At 47.0% G+C, this 23857-nt stretch overlaps 1 protein-coding gene across 6 annotated transcripts in view; it reads left to right on the top strand.

Annotated features, from left to right (window-relative positions):
* Positions 1-23857, top strand: part of Tpd52 (tumor protein D52) — an 83674-nt gene that overhangs the window by 48541 nt on the left and 11276 nt on the right. For 2 of the 6 annotated variants that reach the window (XM_029475459.1, XM_029475460.1), the window contains 4 exons: positions 12546-12661; positions 17646-17794; positions 20946-21047; positions 22042-22068. In XM_029475459.1, the coding sequence (XP_029331319.1) occupies positions 12546-12661; positions 17646-17794; positions 20946-21047; positions 22042-22068 (394 nt within the window). Of the gene's footprint in view, positions 1-2686; positions 2895-12545; positions 12662-17645; positions 17795-20945; positions 21048-22041; positions 22069-23857 lie in introns of those variants that run through there. The other 4 variants (XM_021158049.2, XM_021158050.2, XM_029475458.1 and 1 more) reach the window with 4 other exon arrangements.

Genomic DNA, 23857 nt, shown 5'->3' with positions numbered 1-23857 from the left:
TTCCCCCTTGATCACTAATTGAGAAAATGCCTTACAGTTGGAGCTCATGGAGGCATTTCCTCAACTGAAGCTCCTTTCTCTGTGATAACTCCAGCTGTGTCAAGTTGACACACAACCAGGCAGTACAGTAGCCATTCAGGAAATGGAAGGGCCTGCTGTGGCCCCGAGGCTTCCCTGATGCTTGCTTGGCTGGGCCCAGGGCTTTCTGAGCATCCTTTCCTGTTGTCTGTGTGCACCACTGCACTGTGCACACGGCACAGAGGGGCCTGTACAGCAGTCCTGTCTGTCATTTCCACCCGGCTGTCAGGACTCCACACCTGACAGGCAGGTGCTTTCTGTTCAGCCTCACCGCTTCTCCTAATGTTTCCGTTTGATGCTCTCTTTGTCTACTTCAGCATCCTTGAGTTTGTTCCGTATAAAAGCACATAGTACATGTAAAGGCTTAGTTATTTATCCTTCTGGCTCTTTTATTGATCGAGTCCCAAGCTACATTCCTAGTCTTTTATTTTTTTCAGCCCCACTCTCTGTTATCCAGACCACAAACCCGCCATTCCAGGAACCCACGCTTGTCCTTTCTGGGGCTGCTTGGCTGTGTTCGCCATTCTCAGGGCTGCAATGTCTGATCTGGGTCTGCCCGAAGATAGGAAGGGGAGCTGTTCTCCAGAGCTGGGACTCGTGGCACTGACCTAAAAGGGGCTTTAGCAGGTCAGACTTTTAGACAGTTACTTAGATTCTTAGCCCTCATATTTGAAAATAAGGCTGTTTTTATTCTCCACTGGTTATAAAGTCCCATACTCAGGTAAGGCCGGCAGAAATGTAACCATGAGGTCTGGCTGGCAGAGAGTTCTTCACAGGTGAGTGCCGTGGGTGGGAAAGAGATGGGAGATGGGAGAAGAGACTTCGGAGAAGAGGTGATGGTCTTGAAGGATGGTGCATGGCCTCAGCTAGAGAAAACACAGTACAGCAGTTTGGGTACAGGATGCAGTGTGGATGTTACCAGAGACTGTAGTGTGTCTGTGGCAGAGCTAGGTGACCTTTTGACAGGAAGGAGGCTAGAACAGCAGGTGCCCAGACACCTTCCTACTAACCCTGACTGGGCCGTCAGAGGGAATGACATAGTGGACTGTAGAAAACCTGACTTTTGAAAGAAAACAGAATTATTGTCCTTTCTGTGCAGGGCTTCACTACAGAGCCCAGGCTGCAGTAGTCCTCCTGCCTCAGCCTCTCTGGTTCTGGGATTTCAAGGATGAGCCATTGCAGCTCTGACAATTAATGATTTCAGTTAAACAGCAAGCATTGTAACTGCCAAAATCTGGGTGTCTTTAAGAAGGAAACGATACATATTTTTGATAAAAATAAATTCTCAAAAAGTTTAAATTAGACAAAGGCATTCCATAGAGTACACAGGACTACCTAAAAAGAACAGAAATGAGAATCAGTTGTAAATTGACATGAATATGGATCATCTTAGAGATTTTGAAGTCTAGTCATACACTGAAATTTTTGCTCATCATTAAAACGTTTTGCTTTTGGGGGCTGGAGAGATGGCCCTGGGGTTAAGATTGTTTACTGCTCTTACAGAGGACCCAGGTTCAGTTCCCCGACTTCATATAGTGCGTCATAACTGCCTGTTACTCCAGTCCGAGGGGATTCTTTGAGATGGGGTCTCCCATTGAAGTCCAAGCTAGCTTCATGGCAATCCCCCTGTCTCAGGTTTCTGAGTAATGTGATTATGGCATGAGCCACCATTTCTGGCTTGACCTATTTCCTCCTTTTAACTTAGTTCCACCAAGGACCTGCAAGTGCTGTTGGGTCACAGCAATAGCCATGGAGAGAGCATGAGCAGGTTCTCTGGAGGCCTGGGATGGAGGAAGTGAACTTGGTGATTGAAAAGTTTTACAAGCAAGCTCCCTTTCTGTCTGAAGGGTGTGCCAAAGGAACAAGTTCTTTGTAGAGCCCTCAGGGTGTGCCTGACTTTGTGTAAACAAGGGAGCTGGAGCTCCCCCCCCCCCCCCCCCCGGGGAGCTGTGGGAGTTTCAGCACCTTCCCCCCCAACCCCCCCCAGGGAGGCGGTGGGGGCTACCTGCATCTTCCAGCTACTTCCTATGAAAACCTCATTCTTTCAAAAAGAGTCAGTTTAAAATTTTTTGACAGTTATTCAGATTCTGCTTTAGGAAAAAAAAATCGATGATGGGTCTAGCTTTATTTTTGTATTAGGTTCTGCTTAAAAGGCTGCTTGCTAACACGGGATGCCAAGCTCTCAGAATCCTGTATAATATAGGGTGCAAGAAAAGAATCACCCAGATGGCATTTTCGGGGAGATTACTGACAGATAATCCTCTCTTGTCCTAGAAGATTAAGTCTGCCCTGCCGAGGATGTGGTCAGATGACCTGTCTAAAAAAGTTGTATTTTAAGCAATATTCGTGCCAGTATCTAGTGAACGGGGCTGCAGAATGGGGGGCCTCCTTTGTGTACAGAGGGAAGGCCACTCCCTCTGCCCCGGTTATTCTTTGTCCAGTGAATTAGCAACAGGTGGCGACTAGGGCCCTCCTAAGGGAGGAGTCACTACAGATCTGCTTGCCAGGGCCGGAGCTGGGCGGGGCTTCAAGCCCGGTTCCTCTGGGCCGGAGCTGGGCGGGGCTTTAAGCCCGGTTCCTCTTCTCACCTGGGCTGCACCGGTCAGCCGCACCTCCCTCAGCCCCGGGCTCCCAGGCGGCTGCAGCGCCATGCTCGCCTCGCTCGCTGCCTTCATCTGGCATGGATGGTAGAGATATGGAGTTGTATGATGATTATCAGTCCCCCTTTGATTTTGATTCTGGAGTGAACAAGAACTACCTCTACCTCTCTCCAAGCGGGAACACCTCACCGCCTGGTTCACCTACACAGAACGTTGGTAACTATTGATTTTGTGTAGTGAGTTCCCTCTGCTGTGTTCTGAATAACTGGTTCAACATGGGAAGTTATTTTTGGTTGTTAACTATTTAGAGTGGGACAATGAATTTTAAAGTTGGCACCGTTTGTTTCTATGCCCCTTAGAGGTCTGTGGATGTGTGCAGTGATGGTGAATGACACGGAGGGTCTTGGGGTCAAATAGTGGGTACAGTTTTAAAATCTGCCTAGGCTGCGTCTTAGTAAAGGGTGCTTAGGCATACAACCATTCACCACACTCAAGGGCCTGGTGAGTGTGATATGATAACACCACAATTATCAAGGTGAAGATAGGCTTGGATTTTCCCTCGAGAGACCAAAAGCCATTTAGACAAATAGCTATGTACACCTCACAGTTTCCAAAAGGGAAAATGAAAGACCAGCACACCTTTGGAAGCAGCTGCTTCTTCCCATGTGGGACATCGATTTGTTCACAAGGCGGGAACCAGGCGGTGACAGTCTGAGTTGATCCCACATAGGGTCCAGCAGAAGTGGGGACGGCCTCCTTCCCAGCTGGCAGGAAGGATCCTATTGCTTGCCCAGAAGATGAGATGGCTTCATGAACTCCTCTGTCAGAGTCAAGGAAGCAACTTGGCTTTCCCAGAAGAAGTTAATTATTTCCTTACTGTGGAGAATTGGTTACGTTTTGTTCCTTTTAAACAGTAGAGCTTGGGAAACCTGGAAAACAGTGAAGGATGGACTGTGGCACCTCTGATCCAAGCTGCTGGGGGTTTGGACGTTTTCAGGGCACAGGTGTGTGCTAACACAGCATGCTTCAATGCTTGGTTATAGCAGCCACCTTTGAGGTATAGTCTGGATTTTCAGAAACCTACAAATGTTGATAGTTACAGGCTAACACTGGCCTCTAGAAGCTGGGAGCTGTTAGTAATGTCTGTGGGAGACAGGGTATGGGAAAAGCATTTTTCTTCTCATTTTCACACTTCCCTTGCCTATGACCCATGTGGGACCTCTGGGCTTCCCCGTTACCCAGCACTTAAGAGGGGGGATGACCTAGTTCTAACTTGTGGGCTTGTGGATCAGAGCAGGGGTCACAGTGGGGAAGGTGGGGCTGTCATTAAGACTGGAGAGTGGGCAGAGTGGCAGATGAGCAACTTGAGGGTCCCCAGCAGGGACTGGGGAAGATGCCCTGCATCCTTTAGTTCTTGCCGGCTGCCCTTCACCTCCACCTGCTTTCCTAGTTATTAGTGTGGCCACTTCCCAGTGTTCGCGGTCAGAACAGCAGCCGGCATGGCTGAGCGTGCTTTTGGGTGGTGGGGTTAAAGAAGTCTGTAATTGAAAAGAGGGACCTGGAACCTGCTACTTAAGTTAATCTGGATTAATCCAGATTAAAGTTAGCTAAAGTTAAAGTTAACTAAAGTTAATCTGGATTTTGGCCAATGTGTACCTCCTCTCTTCCTCCCTTTCCTTGTCCTCTCCCCTCCCTCCCTCCCTCCCTCTCCTTCTTTCCCTCCCTCCCTCCCTCTCTCCCTCCCTTTCTCTCCCTCCCTCTTTCTCTCTCCCTCTCCCTCTCCCTCTCCCTCTCCCTCTCCCTCTCCCTCCCTCCCTTCCTGTGATTTTTCAAGACAGCATTTCTCTGTGTAGCCTTGGCTGTCCTGGAACTCACTCTGTAGATCAGGCTGGCCATGAACTCAGAGATCCGACTGTCTCTGCCTCCCAAGTGCTGGAATTAAAGACATGCATCCCTACCACCTGGCCATTGTAACTTTCTGAATAAGCAGGTAGCTTGTGCAGGCAAAGGGGACTGATGCAAAAAGGTATCCTACTCACAAATGCCGGGAACACTTACCCAACAAGAAGTATCCTTTGAATTGTATCCAAATGCTGTCTCTGGGCAAAGGTGAAAGCTTGGTGCCCAGATGTTCTGAAGCAGTGTGAGCAGTGGTTGGGCGGACTGGGAGCTGAAAGGGAAGGAGGGTTTGTTTCATCAGGGCTGAAAGCACCTTGCAGTGTGCCTGTCTACCCTTTGGTACTTCCTAGTGTGCTCCTGCTAAGTGGCTTTCACAGTCTAGTTTGAAAACGTGGATGTGTGATGCGTGTTGGTATCTGGAATACAAGCCTATGAAACTCATGTGCCTTGGCGTTTGAGGCAGGAGAATCATGAGGCCCAGTACTTGGGATGCTGACTCAGTAGACTAGTTTTGAGGTTAGCCTTGTCTACAATAGTTAGACTGTTGTTGTGGTTGTGGTTGTCATCGTCGTCGTCATCATCATCACAACAATAATAAATACAAACAAAGCAGAGCAAATGTTTGTTGAAGAAACAGCTGAGTGGAATTGTCCCAGGAGGATCCGTCCTGGTTTTTTACAGATGTGAGAGTATTGATGCAGGAAAGGTTTGGTATGCCCTCATCTGTTAGCCGAGCTGGCGCTAACACTAAGCTTTCAGTTCCCAAACCAGGGCTTTGCTTTGTACTGTGCTGAGGATCTACAGAGCCTAGAACATGCTACCTACTTGCTCCATCACAAAAGCTGGCAACAGCTCTTGCAGAACAGGCTGATCAGCCAAGCACATCTTTTCTGGTCAGGGATTTTACTGTTGGTTTGTTTTTATGTACCACTGGGACATGACTGCTGTATCCCATTCTTTGCCTGTCAACACCATCTGCATTAAGTTGGCGACCTTCACCGTCCTTTCCATTCTACGAGAGCTTGTGGGGTTACTCTCCTAGCTATTGTTTGTGTGGAATCTCTTCCCCTTAAGAATTTCCAGGAAGACTAAGGAAGTTACAGGCCCTTAACACCCTTGGTTCTGCTCTGACTTGGAAATGATGTACAGTGCAGATGATCCAACAGCCGGGCTGGGGCTGTAGCTCCGTGGTGAGGTCTTGCCTAGCAGGCATAAGGGCCTAGGTTCAATCCCCAGAACTGGCAGGAAAACAAAGATAATCTTGTATTTAATGCTGTCAAATCTGGAACTCTGAAGAGAGTGACAAGTCCAGCTGTAGCTCCCCCAGCTCAGAGCTCATGTCTTACTCTGCATTATTCTTTGATTTCTTGTGAGTCAGCCCTTCCCTTTCAGGGAATTCAGTGCTCGCTGAGTCTTACAGGGTTTTTTATGATTGCGAGATCTTTTTTTAATATTTTATTTTATTTTTTGAATATTTATTTATTTATTTTATGTATGTGAGTACACTGTAGCTGTACAGATGATTGTGAGCCTTCATGTGGTTGTTGGGAATTGAATTTTGTCAGCACTGCTTGCTCTGGTCAACTCCACTAGCTCAGTCCCTGCTTGCTCCAGCCCATTTATTTATTTATTAATACAAGTACACTGTAGTTGTCTTCAGACACATCAGAAGAGGGCGTCAGATCTCATTACGTGTGGTTGTGAGCCACCATGTGGTTGCTGGGATTTGAACTCATGACCTTCAGAAGAGCAGTCAGTGCTCTTACCCACTGAGCTATCTCATGAGTCAGATTGCAAGATCTTAAAGAACAACTTATCTGTCGTTTACAAATGAAAACCAGAGTAGGCTTGTAGAGAGCTCTATCCATGGAGAGGGAATTTAATGGTAGTGGAGACATCTCTCCAGACACCGCAAGTGTCTCCCTGGCCTGACAGCCTGTGTCTTCAGTAGATGGTCTCAGGTATCAGTTTTGTATGTGGTGTTTGGAGGGAGGAAGGGGAGATGCTCTGAAGTAACTGGAGACTTTTAAAGATGACCCACCCCCCTTGGAAGATTAAAGATTTAATGAGGTAGGTTTCTAGGAAGAGGGCAGTGAGCTCTTTGGAACAGTGAATGTGTTTTGCCAGTGTGTGTGTGTGTGTCTGTGTGTCTGTCTGTCTTGTCTTCATCTCCCTGAGTGAGGCACTGACGGATGCTACCCATCCACACCCCTCATTTTCTCTTGTTACCATGTCCCTTCCTGCTTTGTCTCCTTTTTTCCTCAGCGACCCCAATGTCACTCAGTTCTGCTCTAAAGCTTCCTGGATCTTCTGCCAAATGAAATGGGTCATTTTCTTAGCTTCCGTTGTTCCTGGCCACCTTGACCAGGTTTCGAGTTCATTTTGCCCCAAGGTTTTCTTCTTTGCAGTGAGCTAATCATGGGGCACGGCAGCCTTTGACAGCTCTCACCAGCCATTGCTTCTGGTCCCACAGTGCTGTCCTCCCATTTAGGAACACTGTATTCTCCCACACAGTGTCTCTGTGGATCCTTGTTTAAATGAGGCCTCTGTAAAATTATCTGGGATTGTCTATGCTACTGAAGTCCAGTTTCCAGATTTCAAATTGTCTGAAGGTGGTGTGCTGCTGCTGTTCAGTGATGACCTAGCCTTGTAGCTGTACCTCAAGATGAGGCACAGAAAAGTGCAGTGGTGCCATGAGGTCAGCCACCGCCACCCTCCATCCTGAGGTGGTTCCGCTGCCATCCACGCCTCCAGCTGGCTGTTGGGCAGTGTGTAGCTTCCTGGTTCTCCCCAGCCCGTGCTACTGACTACCCTGCTGCTGGAGGGACTCTGTAGATGAGGCGTGTACCCTGGCCATGCCTCCACGCTAAGCACAGCAGGGGCCCCTGGTTAGTACTGAACACGGAAGCTTCAATCCTGCTGCTGCCTTAGATAAGTAAGGGAGTAGCTAAACTTAGCAGTAAGCCCAGGAGGGGTGGGGTAGTGATGCCCAGTGTTAGTCACCTGGATTCAATCCTGCTGATGCCGACTCCCAGCCAGAGACACAGAAAGCTTCCATGGACCAAGCATTAGTCCTGGCTCTCTACCCTGCGTGCATGTTGGTATTGCTCTAAGACAAACTGAATGGAGCACGCAAGTGTGTAGAATCAGAAAGACTTTCAAGTTTTAAACTGTGCAACCTTGGAGGACCTTAGTTTTCTAGTAGAAATCACTGTTCTCATTAGATGTTGATTTAATTTTGCTTGTTTGCTTCTATGGAATATGTTCATAATGAATACAAATGATTCCAGTGCAAGCATGCTCTAGGCAGGAAGATGGAATATCACATGGGGACCTGAAGGTCTGGAGGGGTCACATAGTAAGGATGGGGGCTCTGCTTAAACTGACTTAGTGTGTTTGTTTGCTCAGACTGGGGTTTACAAAGAAGTACGAAGGTGGCCTGAGAGAAGGTTTAGGGGCCTGACTAACGTTTGATCAAGCAGAGACTCTCTTGCCAATTTCCCCTCACGGTGCCTGGTGTGGAAAAACCTGAGTAGTCACATTGTCATTTAAAATAGCTTCCATTGGATTTTAGGAAAGAATATTAAAATCAAAGAACAAATGTTTGTTGGATTGTTTTTTGTAGTAGTCGCATTTCTTACCTTTTGTGATTTGCATGAAAAAGCAATATATTTTCTCCCCTAAACTAGATTGTCCTTCCATACTAAGTCCATTAATGAGTTTATAGAAGACATGTATGTTCAGGACCAGGGAAGAGTCGGCTTGAAGACTGCTCCAGACCTCATCTCCAGGGTTTGTAGTGTTGCCATGGTTACAAGATGCAGAGGTCCAGGTATTGCTTTCTGCTTTTCAGGGTTGCTTTTAGATCAATGACTTGGAGGGCCTCCTGTGCTGGTGTGTGACTCTGGTGGCCGCACAGCCTCTGCAAGCCACTTTCCTCATGTCTAAGTGGTGATAGAAATCCCCATACAGTTATTGAAGTGCAGTGTAAATGACTGTGTTTGGACCTCTTAGCTCCTGGAGGACCAGGTGTGCTTAGCAGTTTCTCTAAGAGATAAGAGATGGCTGCATAGTTCGCTTGTGATTTGACCATCTCCTATTTGGTTCTTCTGTGTCTACATTTTTCTGCCCCAGTTGAGGATCTTAACAACCTGCTCCTTTAAAGTTTAATGTCAGTGATTTGCTGCCCCCTGCAGGTTAACGTGAGAAAAGCTGGCTGGCTTTGCTAGGTCACGGCATCTTGGTTGTCCCGAAGCCAAGTATGGCATTATTTTTCTTGATGGTTTAATGAACTATTTCAGTATTCCTTGTCTGAAATTTTGGGCCACAAGTATTTCATATTTTTCATTTTTCTGATTGGGGAATATTTGTGTGTGGACTTTACTGATTGAAAAAGCCTGATTCAAAAATCCAGAACCTAAAATCCTGAAAAATTACAATGTTTTTCAGATTAAGTATTTCCAACCTTTGTCAGCCCCCTCTTAGATTGTTTTTGGAGTTGAAGATCCTTGTGCATTAGCAGTTTGATACTGCATTGATCTCCTTGCCTGTTTAGACATGCACAGTTATGTTTATTTAAAAGCATGGAAGAGCTTTTGCTACAGAAGGCAGAGTTTAGCGCTTGAATTCTATAGCTCCTCTTTGATTTGAGTCCTGTTGTCATCAAGAACCTAATCTGGAGCCACTCATTAGGATCAAGCCACATGACTTTAGCTCTGCGTTGCGCCTGCTGCGGTGGTGCGCATGCTTGGTGGTTTGCGTCTGCAGGCCCTCGCTGCGTTTGTGAGGCAGTCTGAGATGGGGGATGAGCCCGGGAACACACACAGGCAGGGCAAAAGGCAAGAGCTGCTCCCGTGGCTGGATGCTGACCTACGGGCTGGACTGAGTTTCTAAAACAAGGAAGAGCTGAAGGATGTAAAAGCAGGGATCAGGTCTCTGCGGTGCAGATTGTCCTTGCTCAATCCTTGTGGGGACTCTCAGACATCTTAGATACTGTCCTACTGCTGTGAAGAGACACTATGACTGAGGCAACTCTTAAAAGGAAGCGTTTAATTGAGCTTGCGTACAGGTTCAAGCACAGAAGCAGACAGACCTGATGCTAGAGCAGTAACTGAGAGCTTTAGCATCCTCATCTGTAGGCAGCCAGCAGCAGCCAGCACAGATGCTGGCCTTGGAAGGGGCTTTTGAAGCCTGAAAGCTCACCCCCAGTGACACACCTCCTCCAGCCAGGCCATAGTAACTGATCTTTCCCAAGTAGTTCCACAAACATGGGGCCAAACATTCAAACATATGAGCCTATGGGGGCCGTTCCCGCTCCAGCAGCCACCTCCCTCTCCCTCCCCCCACAGGTGGGTAGCCATAGCATATGGAAAATGCTTTCAGTCCAACTTCAAAAGTCCCCATAGTCTTTCACAGTCTCAGCGGTTTAAAAGTCCTACTCTTTAACCTGGTCAAATTAAAATCAAAATGCAGATCACATACTTTGAGCACAGGGGACTAAATATATATTACCATTCCGGGGGTGGGGTTGTGGGGTGAGAGAACAGAGTATGGTGAAGAAACACTGGACCAAAGCAAGGCCAAAACCCAGAGGAGGAGCAAACTCTAAATCCCACAATGCTGTCTGATTTAAAAGGTTATCAGACGGCTCTTCCTTCCAGCCTTCTGACTGCAGCACGCTTCTCTCTCTTGGGCTGGCTCCACAGGCTGTGTGCAGCTCTCCTTGACCGGTACCCCACAGCTCTAGCCTCGAGTCCCCTGCCACATGGCTGTGCTCTTTGGCTTTCTCTAGTGTACAGGAGCCTCCTCACTGAGCTTCCCTTGATTGTCTCTGCTTCGGAAAACCGCGAATCCTGCTTGTTGGCGCACTGTGAACAGACTTGTTTGTATTACTCTTGCTCCATTAGTAGCTCTTTCACATCTTGTGCGTGGGCCACTATTTTGGTACTGTCATGTTAGTGATTATGATAATTATTAATTGCCTTTAAAAGTTAGTACACAAGAAAGCCCATGTCAATGCTTCTGGAATGTGCACGCTACATGTGGCTCTTGTTGCTTCGTGTTTTCTCGTACATGTATTGTGCCGGCTACCTGTCTGGCAGTGTCTCTGTTTCCTGCCAACCCTCTTGTCCTTCGTCTGCTGGGAGGGTACCGAGTCAGCCACACAAGTGTGATGGGCTGAAGAACTTACAGGCAGAGAAGGATCTTCTCTGGCAGCGTAATCTGTGACCTGGGAATGATGAGAATGGGTGGGTAGACGGGCTAGGGTGAGTCACTAGGGTAAAGTTTAGGAAGGTGCCAGAAATTCAGTAATCAAGTCATGTGTCAATACAACAGTTTGAAAAAGTCAAAGTCAATGCCAACAAGATCTATGATAACCGCATGGCGAAGTTAAAGGTGGAAGGTCAGTGCTGGATCACCCACGCAGAGCCACTTCGGTGCCTGAGGCAAGGGACAAACACGTCAGCAGGACTGATGCTTTCTGTTTAAAGTTTGACATGTTAGGCTATATGTGCTGTTGGCACAGGCCTTTAATCCCAGCACGGTGGGGGGCGGGGACTGTCTTTGTGAGTTTGAGGCCAGCCTGGTCTACGAAGTGAGTTCCAGAACAGCCAGGGCTACACAGTGAGACCAAGAAATGGATTCTTTGAATTCACTTTGATTTTAAAAATTAGATTAAAATATGTATTTGTTTTCTTGTCGCTGGTGATAAATACCTGAGAAAAGCAGCGTGAGACGGGAAGGATGTACTTCCGGTCAGTAGTTGAGAGGTAACTTAGTGTTAGCATGAGGAACTAACTGCATCCATCATAGTCAGGAAGCCAAGAAGACAGAAGCAGGTCAGGCTATGAAATCCCAAGCACCCCACTCCTGACACTTCCTTTGTTGAGGCTCTGTCTTCTAAAAGCTCCATGACCTATCAGAAACAGCCATCAGATAGGGGCCAAAGGTCCAGACATAAAAGCAATAAACCGCATGTACGATAGATATCTGACACTAAAACCTTAATAAAATAGAATTGAGGGGCTTGGTGGCTTCTCTAGGTTTTCTACCTGATGTTTTAGCTGGGCAGGGCAGGGGATCTGAAGACTGGCTGTGCTGGCCACTCTGTTTAGTAATGTGGTCTTCATAGCGGGCTCTGTTCAGAGAATGAATACAGTGGGTTTGGAAGTCTCCATGCTGTTGTTGGCCCTGTCTCCTTAAGACAGGACCGCACTGTATCATCCCAGGCTGGCTTGGAACTCCCAGCTCTCCTGTCGCAGCTTCCTGGGCACGGGGATTGCAGGCATGTGTATCCCAGGGAGGTTCAGTTTTAATAAAAGCTATGACTTTCCTACTTTAGCTGCCACGCAGGAAGCAGCAGCAGAACCAGCTTTTGCTAGGACATCTGATTTGCTCCCGGGTTCCTTTATGCAGATGTCCCCACGGGGAGCAACGAGGACACGGTCTTCTGTATGGGCCAGTGTGCAGGGTTGGAAGTCCTTTGTCTACTCTCTGCGATTTATCTGTGCAGTGTTTTAGAGGTTTCGTGTTGTTGAGATATGATCTCCTGTCACCCAGGCTGGGCTTGAGCTTATTCTTAGCCAAAGATGGCCTTGACTAGTGACTGTCCTGTGTCTGTCTGAGTGCTGGAATTATAGGCATGTGTTGGATGTAGTATAAAGGTGGATCATGGTGATCCCCGCTCTTCTGCTCTGCTGTAACTATCCTGAGACTGAAGTATGAGTGGAAGCAGAGGGAAGGGAAATGTTTTAGTTCATTTGTTAGCGGGCTATGTTGGTGGCTTTTATTGGTTATCCCTGGTTTTTCTTTTATCTTTCCCTGATTTCACTTGAGCATACGCACAGAAAGAAAGAGGACGCTACAACCTCAATGGCTGTTCTCGTTGGGACAGTGGGGCAGCTACAGAGGAATTTAGTTTAGCATTCACACTTGACATGATTCTCTTTTTTTCTCCTTGACCCTAAGGTCTGCTGAAGACAGAGCCAGTGGCCGAGGAAGGAGAGGATGCCGTTACCATGCTCAGTGCTCCAGAGACACTGACGGAAGAGGAGCAAGAGGAGCTGAGGCGGGAGCTTACTAAGGTGAGGGTCGTAGTTTGTGGGCCTTGTGCTTTGCCTTGTGAGTTTGCAGAGCACCTTATGGTAAAAGGCTCAAGGTGAAAGAAAGCTTGCACAGCCCAGAGTCTCAAAGGACAGAGGAGACAAAGTGATCTTAGATGGCTTTCATATGACAGAATGGTTGGGTGGGGTGAGCATGGGAGTCAGACGGGCAGGAGAGAGTGAGGAGAGCTGCGCTGTCCGGCCCCTGGCGCATGGGTTCAGCAGCCTTGTCCTCGCCTTTGCTTGTGTTATGGATCTCGACTAGCCTCCTCCCCCTTTTCCTTTCTTCTTTGCTTCAGGCTTCAGCCCAACTTCTGGACACATTTCAGCTCCCTCCTTTCCTAGCTTCCTTCTGTAACATCATAGAATGGTCTGTCTCACAGTGCACAGTCAGCATCCTGCTGCTGTCATTCAGTCTGAGCATCGTTCTCCAGTCCGCAGGAGCCCTGTACTTGCTGAGGACCGCTCCCACTCCCCTCTCTCAGCTGCCTTTCTTCTCTTATGAATTTAACTGTTGTCTGGATAGTTCACATACAATGCTTGGCCTTGGTATTTTGGCTTATTTCATCAGTGAACGTAGTAGTATGCTTTTAGGGGTCATTCCTGTTGGATCATCTGCCAGGAACCGGTTCCCTTTTTGTGGGTACTAGTAGTCCATTGTATATATCTCCAACACTGTCTTATATTTGTGTGTGTGTGTGTGTGTGTGTATGTGTGTGTGTGTGTATGTATGTATGTGTGTGTGTGTGTGTGTGTGTGTGCACACATATGGAGTTCAGAGGACAATTTGCAGGGGTCACTTCTCCTTCCACTCCAGAGATGCTACTCAGGTTTGGTGGCAAAGCCCACATTTAACTTTTCCCCCCAACATAATATTTTTATTGACTCTTCTGGGATTTCACATCTTACACCCCTATCATATTTGCCTCCCAGTCCCTCCCTGTTCAACCCTACCCCTGCCCTTGTGAGCTCCCTTGAAGAAAAAAAAAGGCCATGTTGTGTTATCTGCATACTCACCGCATGGTCAGCCTCCCAGTGGCCTGCAGTTAGAGCAGAATCCTTCCCCTCCCCCATCCCTGCCAGAAGCCATCTGTTGTGGAGAGTGACACTTCAGCAGACTGTCACAGCTTTTAAGAGTTCTCTTCAATGGTGGACTATTTAGGCTGTTTCTGTTTTTTTGGGGGAGGTAGGTGGAATGGAGGTCAGGGTTGTCAAGTCTTCCATGTCCATGTGCATCTGCAGTCACCGATGTCACTGCCAATAAGTAGCTTATTTACTCTCTGTGCTCTGCGGAAGCATGGGTCTTGGGCTTCCGCTTGGTCTCTGGCATCGGCACAGGCCAGGATCAGGACTCCTGGTTGCAGTTGGGCCATGGACCCAGACAAGGTCCTGCGATGCAACTGGGATCACGGACATCAGCATGGTTTTAGGCCACAGCAAACGCCATGGCCTCTACCTGGCCTATGGAGGTAACATGGGCCACAGACATTAACACAGACTGGGCTCCATATGATCATGGACCCAGAGATGGCTCTTGGCAGCATCAGACTTGGCTGGTCTGAGCCTCTTCTATGCAGTTCGGTTGATTTGTATCTTCTAGGCAGCTGGGATTTTCTGAGCAACTCACAGTAGTCTTTACTGCTTCTATGTGCTTGGGGAGAGAGGGACCTAGTGAACCTGTCAGTTTCAGGGACTTCCTGAAGCTGTCTTGAGCTGTTCCTGTATTTCAGGGCTTCCCAGTAAGATGGAAAGTTTCACCCTTCCTTAGAGCATCCGGTTATTCCACCTTCCCCTTTAACATCCAGCATTTTAAGGAGTTTCCCTCCAAGGTTTTAATCTAGGAGGAAACTGCTTATGTAAGGCCATCTTTTTGATGCTTTCTTTGACTTACTGTGATGTGCCCACATTTCCTCCTTCCTTGTGGTGTAGAGCAGTATTTCTTACAGCGGAATTATGTTCCATTATTGGACATATTTTTTATAGTGTTTCTAAAGTGGGTGTAGGGTGGCTTTTCCATCGACACGTTTCCTGTCACTAATGGATGATGCTCATCACCCTTACATTTGCCTCTTGTCATTTTTACATTTTCTTGTGAGCACTATCCAATTCCTTGGCCCATTTAAAAATCCCATCATTTGCCTCTTTTTGATGGAGTTGTAAGTTTCTTCAAGTGTTCTGGTCACAAGATACATTTACCACAGGCTTTGAAGATAGTCTCCTCTATTCTGTTGCTTTCTTTTTATCTCACTGTGAAGTGCAGTAGTTGTTACATTTTTGGAAGTTGGGTGGGTTTGAGATATGGTGTCCTGTAGCCCAGAGTGGCTTGTACACTTCAACCTCCTGATTCTCTTTGCCAAACTTTGGTTTTTAATGCTTTTTCTCCCTGGTTGCTTGTACCGTGTTATATCTTAAAAAAAAAAAAAAAAAAGCCTAACTAAGGTTTTGAAGATTTGACTCCATGTTTTACTCTTAGGGTCATATAGGTTAGCAGTTAGTTATATATAGGTTAGCAGTTATATACAGGTTAGCAGTTAGTTATATACAGGTTAGCAGTTAGTTATATACAGGTTAGCAGTTATATACAGGTTAGCAGTTATATACAGGTTAGCAGTTATATACAGCTTTCTGAGCAACGTGAGGAGTGTGTGTGTGTGTGTGTGTGTGTGTGTGTGTGTGTGTGTACGTACGTACACCTTTATTCTTTTGCATATGGAAACCAGTTATCTGAGTTGTATTTGTTGGGACAAAAATCCTTGTTTTACCCCACCAAGGTCTCTTGACGCATTTGTCAAAAGCATTTGATTTCTGATTCTGACTTGTGTCCCCTTGCTGTGTGTTTATCCTTGGTGCTCAGCACCACACCCTCCCTTGCTGCACCACCCCCACAGCCAACTTTCTCGCACACGTTTCTTTCCACCATTTACATTCACCTACGCTCAAGTTCGTGCCCTCCCTTGCCCACCCTATCGGAAGAAGAGATTAAAGCTGCCAGATATGTTGTAGCAGCAGCATACGCTAACCAACAAAAGCAAGGGGCGCGCGACACTGTGCAAGCCTTGATGTGAAAGGCTGAGGGGAGTCGTTTGCCCCCGCTGCTGAGGTCTGAAAACCTGGGTGAGGCTCTGGCTCCGCATCACTGCTACTGCCTGACCACTGCCTGATTTTGGACTATATTTGATCTTACTCTCTTGCCCTTTCCTTCTCATGGTCTACTCTTCAGTATATAACTGAGCAACCTACAGTTATGTCTAAGATTGAGCACAGAGAATCATGCCTTTATTTTGTACTCTCTTGCCCATTAGTGCAGTCTCAGTGCTGTGCTGACACACTTGTCATATGTATTCTCCCCCCTCTCTGCCCCCCTCTTTAGATTCTATTTACTCTTCTCTCCATTGTTAAGCAGCATATCACTTGAGTCTAGTAGATGTATTTTTCGGTTGAAACTGACTCAGCAAAGCTGTTTGTTGTTTTCCTAAATCTTCTTAGCTTTGGAATTACTGCCTTGTGCTGCAGGTCACGTGGGGCTGAGGCTGAGCAGCAGCCTTGGACGAGCTTGTACAAGGGTCTTGATGAATAGGCCTCAGGATCCCTCTTTTCAATGTTCTGTTTCCACATGGTGTGTCTGTCTCATGCTGCGACGCCACCTTTCTGGTGCAGCCTTCTCTTCTCCTTTGGGTGTTAAGGCTCCTATGTCTCACGATCTCACTCACACTCAGTGCTTCTGCCTTCAGCTTCTTCCTCCGTTATCTTGTCCTTTCAAAGTCTCCTAAGAGAGACAGTCTGCTAAGGCCGACTCTTCTTTCTTATCAGGCTAACCCTTTCATATCCTATCATTTCATATCATTGCTAACCCGTAGCTGTGGGATGCCTATTCTAGGATGGGGACTCACATGGTGCAAGGCCCTAGTGGATGCTGCTTAATTCATATGACTGCGGTTTTGGCAGATCCACTATGAAAGAAGACTGGTTGTACATCTTTTGGTGGGGGACGGAGATTACTTGATATAAACAGCAGCTTTTTCGGACAGGCAGCCCAGTAGCAGCATCTGGTAGGGAAGAGGTCAGCACAGTGGTGCTCAGGTGACTCGAGTTAACAGAGCAGGACAACCAGGGACAGACAGAGTAGATTGGCTGGAGACAGCCTTATTTGCTCTGCTTACTGAACAACTTTGTTTAGGAAGAGACAGCCAAATTAATGAAAAATTAAGTGTAGTCATGTGTGGTGGTACACAACTTTAATCCTAGGACTGCAGAGGCAGAGGGGCAGAGGCAGAGGGGCAGAGGGACAGAGGTAGAGGGGCAGAGGCAGAGAGGCAGAGGGGCAGAGGGGCAGAGGCAGAGAGGCAGAGGGGCAGAGAGGCAGAGGCAGAGAGGCAGAGAGTCAGAGGCAGAGAGACAGAGGCAGAGGCAGAGAGGCAGAGGCAGAGAGACAGAGGCAGAGAGGCAGAGGGGCAGAGAGGCAGAGGGGCAGAGGGGCAGAGGCAGAGAGGCAGAGGGGCAGAGGGGCAGAGGGGCAGAGGGGCAGAGGCAGAGAGGCAGAGAGACAGAGGCAGAGAGACAGAGGCAGAGAGACAGAGGCAGAGAGACAGAGGCAGAGAGGCAGAGAGGCAGAGGCAGAGAGGCAGAGGCAGAGAGACAGAGGCAGAGAGACAGAGGCAGAGAGACAGAGGCAGAGAGGCAGAGGCAGAGAGGCAGAGGCAGAGAGGCAGAGGCAGAGAGGCAGAGAGGCAGAGAGGCAGAGGCAGAGAGGCAGAGGCAGGTGGATCTCTGTGAATTTGAGGCCAGCCTGGTCTACATAGAGAGTTCCATCCAGCCAAAGACACATGGTGGGACTCTTTGCCTCAAATGAACAAACATACCACCCCCAGAAGCGACGATAGCATCAGTGCATGGCTTGCTTTGATGTCCTTAATAATTTACAGAACCGCTTCTCACTGTGTTTCCTCCTTGACCCTGCTTCCTGTAGGTAGAAGAAGAAATCCAGACTCTGTCCCAAGTATTGGCCGCAAAAGAGAAGCATCTCGCCGAGCTCAAGCGGAAGCTTGGCATCTCCTCGCTTCAGGAGTTCAAGCAGAACATTGCCAAAGGGTGGCAAGACGTGACGGCAACCAATGCGTATGTTCCCCGGATTGTCATGCTTCTAGTCAGCGGAAAGGGCTTTGTCGTCTTGTCTTTGGGGCGAGGAGGAGGATGTTCCCATGCTTTCTCTTTGGACCACACAGCCTTTTCTTTCCAGTTCTTTCAAAGTACCCAACTCGTTTCTAATTTTGGTTTTCCAGAATATTCTAAAGAATAGAATGTCATGTACAGGTTGAGGGAACTGTTTTCAAGTTTGAAAAATGTTGGATAGTTGTTTTTTCCCTTTCTGTGTTGTTGTCTTCTCTCCCTTCCTCTTCTTCTTCCTCCTCCTCCTTCTCCTTCTCTCTCTTCTTCCTGAGGTTTTAGTTCCACATGGCCAGAAAATATTAAATGGAAAATTTTAGACATAAAATGAATACATTTTATTTATTTATTTATTTATTTATTTTTTAATTTTTAATATTTTTATTACATATTTTCCTCAGTTACATTTCCAATGCTATCCCAAAAGTCCCCCATAGCGCCCCCCACTTCCCTACCCACCCATTCCCATTCTTTTGGCCCTGGCATTCCCCTATATTGGGGCATATAAAGTTTGCAAGTCCAATGGGCCTCTCTTTCCAGTGATGGCCGACTAGGCCATCTTTCGATACATATGCAGCTAGAGACAAGAGCTCCGGGGTACTGGATAGTACATCATATTGTTCCAACTATAGGGTTGCAGATCCCTTTAGCTCCTTGGGTACTTTCTCTAGCTTCTCCATTGGGGGCACTGTGATGAATACATTTTAAATTCCATGCTGTAAACATGACAAAATCTCCTGACATCTTATGTACAGCTTGGGACACATTCATCTCCTTCCCAGTGTGTCCATGGTGTATATTCCACCTGTCTTAGTAAGGGTTCCATCTCTGTGAAGAGACACACACCGTGACACATACACTCTTAGAAAGGACAACATTTAATCAGGGCTGGCTTACAGCTTCAGAGGTTCAGTCCATTGCCATCATGGTGAGAAGCATGGCAGTGTGCAGGCAGGCATAGTGCTGGAGAAGGAGCAGAGAGTTCTCCATCTTGATCCACAGGCAGCAGAAGTGAAAATGACCCTAGGCCTAGTTTGAACATCTAAGACCTTGAAGCCCAACTCTACTTCCTCCAACAAGACCACATCTCCTAATAGCCACTCCCTACAGCAAGGCATTTAATTAAATACATGAGCCTGAGGAGGGCGGTTCCTAGTCAAACCACCATATTGCCTGGCCCTTAGTTACTTAGTGGTCCTGTAGGAGAAGACATGGAGTTGATTGGGGTCAGTGTGAGCTGTGACTGTTGGCATCCACTGGTGATTTTAGAACTATCAATTCTATCAGTATCAGTATAGGGAGGGGTCCGTATTACGTTTCTACTTGCTGAGAGTTATTAGTTCTCAGTGTAAGCCAGCAGATTGGATGATGAGGGAACTCCAAATAAGGAATGGGCTCAAGTAAGTGACATTTGGAGATTACAGTCACGCAGAGTGGTGGGATCAGGATTTGAACTCGGTTCTGGCCATCTGCGGAGATGGCATTTTTTTTTCCTTTGCTCTAATAGCTCAAGGTTGTCCCACCACAGTGTCTCATATGTGCTAAGAGCAGAGGCCAGTCCTTAAGATTTTTGCTTTTGTGATCACACAGATTATGATCTAGCATCATTACTGTGCTGGCGGGGGAGGGGCAGGCTTCTGGCAGTAGGTGCCTTTCGTGTTTGATCGAGACAACAGTTACAGTAACTGCTCACTTGACAGTACATGAGGGGATCCTGACCACCTCTTCTTCTTCCTTCGTCCTGTACTGGGACTCAAACCCGTGGCCTTGCTCATCTAGCAATGCTCTATCACTACATTGTCTTTTTTAAAATCTTTTCTCATGTTAGTTGGCAGAGAAGAACATCCGAGGAACTAATCTTTGACTGCACTAACCAGGAGCAGTGCTTGTTCCCAGTATTTGATCTAGATGTAGAAAGAAATAAAACAAAACAAACAAAAGTAAACACAACAAAAAAATCACAGCAATAGCAAAAACAATGCCCCAGCACTAATTTCTGAAGTGGAGAGGGTTGACCCTTTTGATGATAGGTTCCATGTTTGGTTGGTATGATAAAGTGGAGTGATCATTTCCATTTTAGTGTTACAGTAAATGTCATAATAGTTTTCTGTATTAGTATCTTATTTATACATTGAAAGTCAGTCAAGGGCTTATGTGGTAGCTCCACCAACTAACGCTCGTGACATTAGTTTGGATGCTACAGTATGTGCGCTCTCCGCTTGCTCGTGACTACTTTCTGTGAGGTAACACTGTCAAAGCATCCGAGGAACCAGATTTACAATGTGCTTTGTTTGGCTGATGTAGAAAGGGGGAAAGAAAGGGGAGGCTTCAAACTCGGGCTCATGTTCAGTTTTGTTTCGTGATTGGTTTTAGCTTGTTGACCTAAAATACAGCTTTTCTCTAGAGGGAAAGAAAAGATAATTTATTCTTGAGCCAGACATAAGCAACTGTGGCCTGGAAACAGAGCCTCAGGTTGCCCCGAAAGATTGGTTCTAATATTGAAGTGATCACAGAGGATTTCCCTGGTCTCCGAATGTGCTTCCCTGCAGCACTCACATGTGCAAGGGAAGAGGAGGACAGCTTCAGTACATTTCCTCAGGGGCCAGCCATCTGCAGTTTTTGGCCTGGAACTCATCAAGTGGCTGGCCAGTGAACCTCGGACCCTTTTGTCCATCTCTCCCAACACTTGAATTACAGGCCAGAACTACCAGCTTTTTTTTAACGTGGGTTCTGGGGTCTCAAACTCAGGCCCTTGGGCTTGGAAGGCAAGCACTTTATTGCCTGACCTGCTTGCTCAGGCCCTGGCCTTATAGAATTTTTAGTATGTGTACTGCTTTTCTTTTGGGGGGGGGGAGGACACACGAGTTTTGCCAGCCCCACCCTAACTGCTCGGTTCATTCCTTTCCTGCCTCTGTCCAGGGCACCAGAAGAACGTGATGGAAGGACTGTTGTTGCCTGATGATTATAGAGAACGTTAGAAGTTCTTAAAACTGTTTTGTTCTTGAGTTCTTCCACAGGTGATGACCACTGTGCCAGAAAGAATTTACAGAAAAAGCCTAGCTGACATTTCTCCCCCCTGTTCTTCATTCATAATTGACTCTAGATACAAGAAGACATCTGAAACTCTATCGCAAGCTGGGCAGAAGGCCTCCGCTGCATTTTCATCGGTTGGCTCAGTCATCACCAAAAAGCTGGAAGACGTGAAGTATGTGTGCCTTTCCCTGGTTGCTGTTGGTCCCTCTCTGCCTCTGGGTCTGGGTACTGCTGGGTTCTCCTCTGTTAGAGAGGGGGAGGGTACTCCTTCAAAGCAAGGCCCGAAGTGCTTGCCTGAATTCTTCAAGACCTACTACTCTAACCTCCAAAATGAGCATCTTGTGAGTCCCTTTAAGGGCTGTTGGAAAATTCTGGTTGCAAACTGTCGCATTTCAGTCCTTGATCCTGCTACCAGTGCGTCTGTGGTGTTTGCAAATGTGTGGTTGTGGGCAGAGCCAGGTGCCTTTCCGGGGATGAGTACAAGAGCATGGGAGTGCACGCTTGGGCTTCCCTGTCTGTGTGTGACATTTGTGTCATGATGTGGCTCCAAGGTGCTCATGTGAGTGCTGGTTTGTACTAACCCAGCAGCTTTGCCAACGTTTGCACTCAGGTTTTCTGATTTTGAGTTTCTTCTTTCAAATTGTGTGTTTGTATTTGAGATGAGTGTGCACAGTTTCCTTGTCATTTTGGTAAAACCACTTCATGGTGCTTTCGTGCCTCCATCTTCCCCTGTGGCTAAATAGCGCGAGCATAGTCAACATCCTTACATCGCCTGTGCCTGCATTAGTGTGCGCACTTTCTGTTTGTCTTTTTCTGTGCCTAGACTGCATGAGTCTGTATGCTTTATTTGTGGAGAAAAATAGGTTTTACAACCAGAATTTGTTAGTTGAATGAGTTTGTTGCATCAGTATATTATACTGTGTATTAAAATCTGTTTCCTCATGCATTATATTTGAGAGTTACATTGTTCTAAGCTTAATATCATAGCGACACATTTTCTGAGGGGGGGGCACCTGCTAGTGCCCTTACTTCTTTTAATGTTGACCGAATCTGTAGTGTTATAAGGGCTATGTAAATCATGCGCCCTTAGGAAAGCAGGTTATTTAATTGTGATAGACCCATCAGAACTTCCTTTCTGTTTTAACGCTTCCTCTGGCTTCTTACAGATTGCAAGCTTTCTCACATTCGTTTAGGTAAGGAGAGTTTGAACCCCTGCTGCTGCCTGGCAGTCGTGTGAAATGTGTGTGAGGTTAGATGTGCTGCCTCTGTGGACACTCCCGAGTACCCTCTTGGGACCTTCCTCTTGAGTGCATTCTAATTCCCAGGAGGGTCGCTTGTGTGCCATGCATAACGAACCCTTACAAGAAGACTCTGCCGCCACGGCACGCGGGCTATGGAAATGACTTTTGAAGTTTTAATTATTATTATCAATTTTACCTTGGCATACAGAATTTCTCCCTTTTCAAGTCTGATAGTTTGCTTTTGATGCTTTTGTAAGGATACTGGAATTCCCCTTCCGTGGGTCCTGTTGTGTAATTATAATCGACTGCGCGGGTACCGTCTCTTTTATCTTGTAAAGGCTACAGTGCTCCTGACATGTGAGATCTTGCTCACTGTGTACTTTTCCATATTTGGTTTATTAGAGTACTTTACTGTTTTATTATTTGTGCACATGGGATGATGTGTCAGTGAGCAAGTGCCAGTCGTGCCTGTGGGGGTCCTGTGATGCTGAGCCCACCTTCCCTCTCTTGTGCAGACTCTGGGTATATGTGCAGGTATTGGAGAAGACAAGATGCTTAAAGAATAACAGGACGGGCATCTGGTTTCCATCTCTCTTCCGAGTGGGGCGCATCATCATTTTAGGGGAGCCTTGTTCTCACTGCAGCCCATGAGCAGCTGCTACTGTTTTTTTTCCCCCTTTGTCTCCCTTTTCCAGTTGTTATTTTTAATTTTTTTTTTTTTTTGCTTTTTATTGACTCTTTGTGACTTTCACACCATGCATCCCAACCCCTCTCAGTCCCCATCTCCTTGTATCTGCCCTCTGCCCCTGCATCATCCCCCACCAAAACAAAAGAGAAAATGAAATTTTGCTGTGAAAGCTGCAGTGTGTCACAGTGTGCCACACAGTGCACCCTTTGGTCCACACAGCTTTACTACAAATGCTCATTGCAGTGAGTCTGGTTAGAGGCCTCTGGCTTCTGCAACACCACTAGTACTAGATCCCTACCTGGACTCCTCTCAGATGTCCTGTTGTTGCCTTGTGTCATGAGATACGTCAGCTTTGGATCTGTAGGACCGGCCCCTTCACATGCTCCAGCAGTTCATAGATGGGGTAGATATGGGGGTGGTCCAAAGCCCTGGATCTGAGCCTAGTAGCCGAGTTGATCAGTCCACCAGCTCTCCCTAACCTGCGCCACCAGGGCCTGTTCTCAGGCTTTGTCCAGCTCTCCCTAACCTGTGCCACCAGGGCCTGTTCTCAGGCTTTGTCCAGCTCTCCCTAACCTGTGCCACCAGGGCCTGTTCTCAGGCTTTGTCCAGAGGACCAAGCTTCATGAACACTTTCTAGTTTAATATTTAGACCTCAGAGAAGCCACCAGTAACTCCATTATCTGGAGTAAAAACAAGAATATGCAATGAACTGCAAGGACGTTCACAAGCACAGAGGGTTTCGTTATATTTCTGTCTTCATATGCATGATGGGAAAAGAAGTCAGAAAGAATAAGACAATAATAAGAATAAGAAAGAAACAATAAGAAACAAAATTGAGATTAAACATGTACAGCATTCATTTATTCTGAGACTATAAATATTTATATGGGAGCCACTCTCCTGTTCTCGGTGAGGTGGTGAAGTGGTGAGGTGGTGAGGTGGTGAGGTGGTGTGGTGGTGAGGTGGTGAGGTGGTGTGGTGGTGTGGTGAGGTGGTGAGGTGGTGTGGTGGTGAGGTGGTGTGGTGGTGTGGTGGTGAGGTGGTGTGGTGGTG

Source organism: Mus caroli, chromosome 3 (assembly GCF_900094665.2).
Source record: "Mus caroli chromosome 3, CAROLI_EIJ_v1.1, whole genome shotgun sequence".
In the NCBI taxonomy this organism is placed as follows: Eukaryota; Metazoa; Chordata; class Mammalia; order Rodentia; family Muridae; genus Mus; species Mus caroli.
Note: the sequence above shows the minus strand (reverse complement) of the source record. Positions and strands in the feature narration are given on the sequence as shown.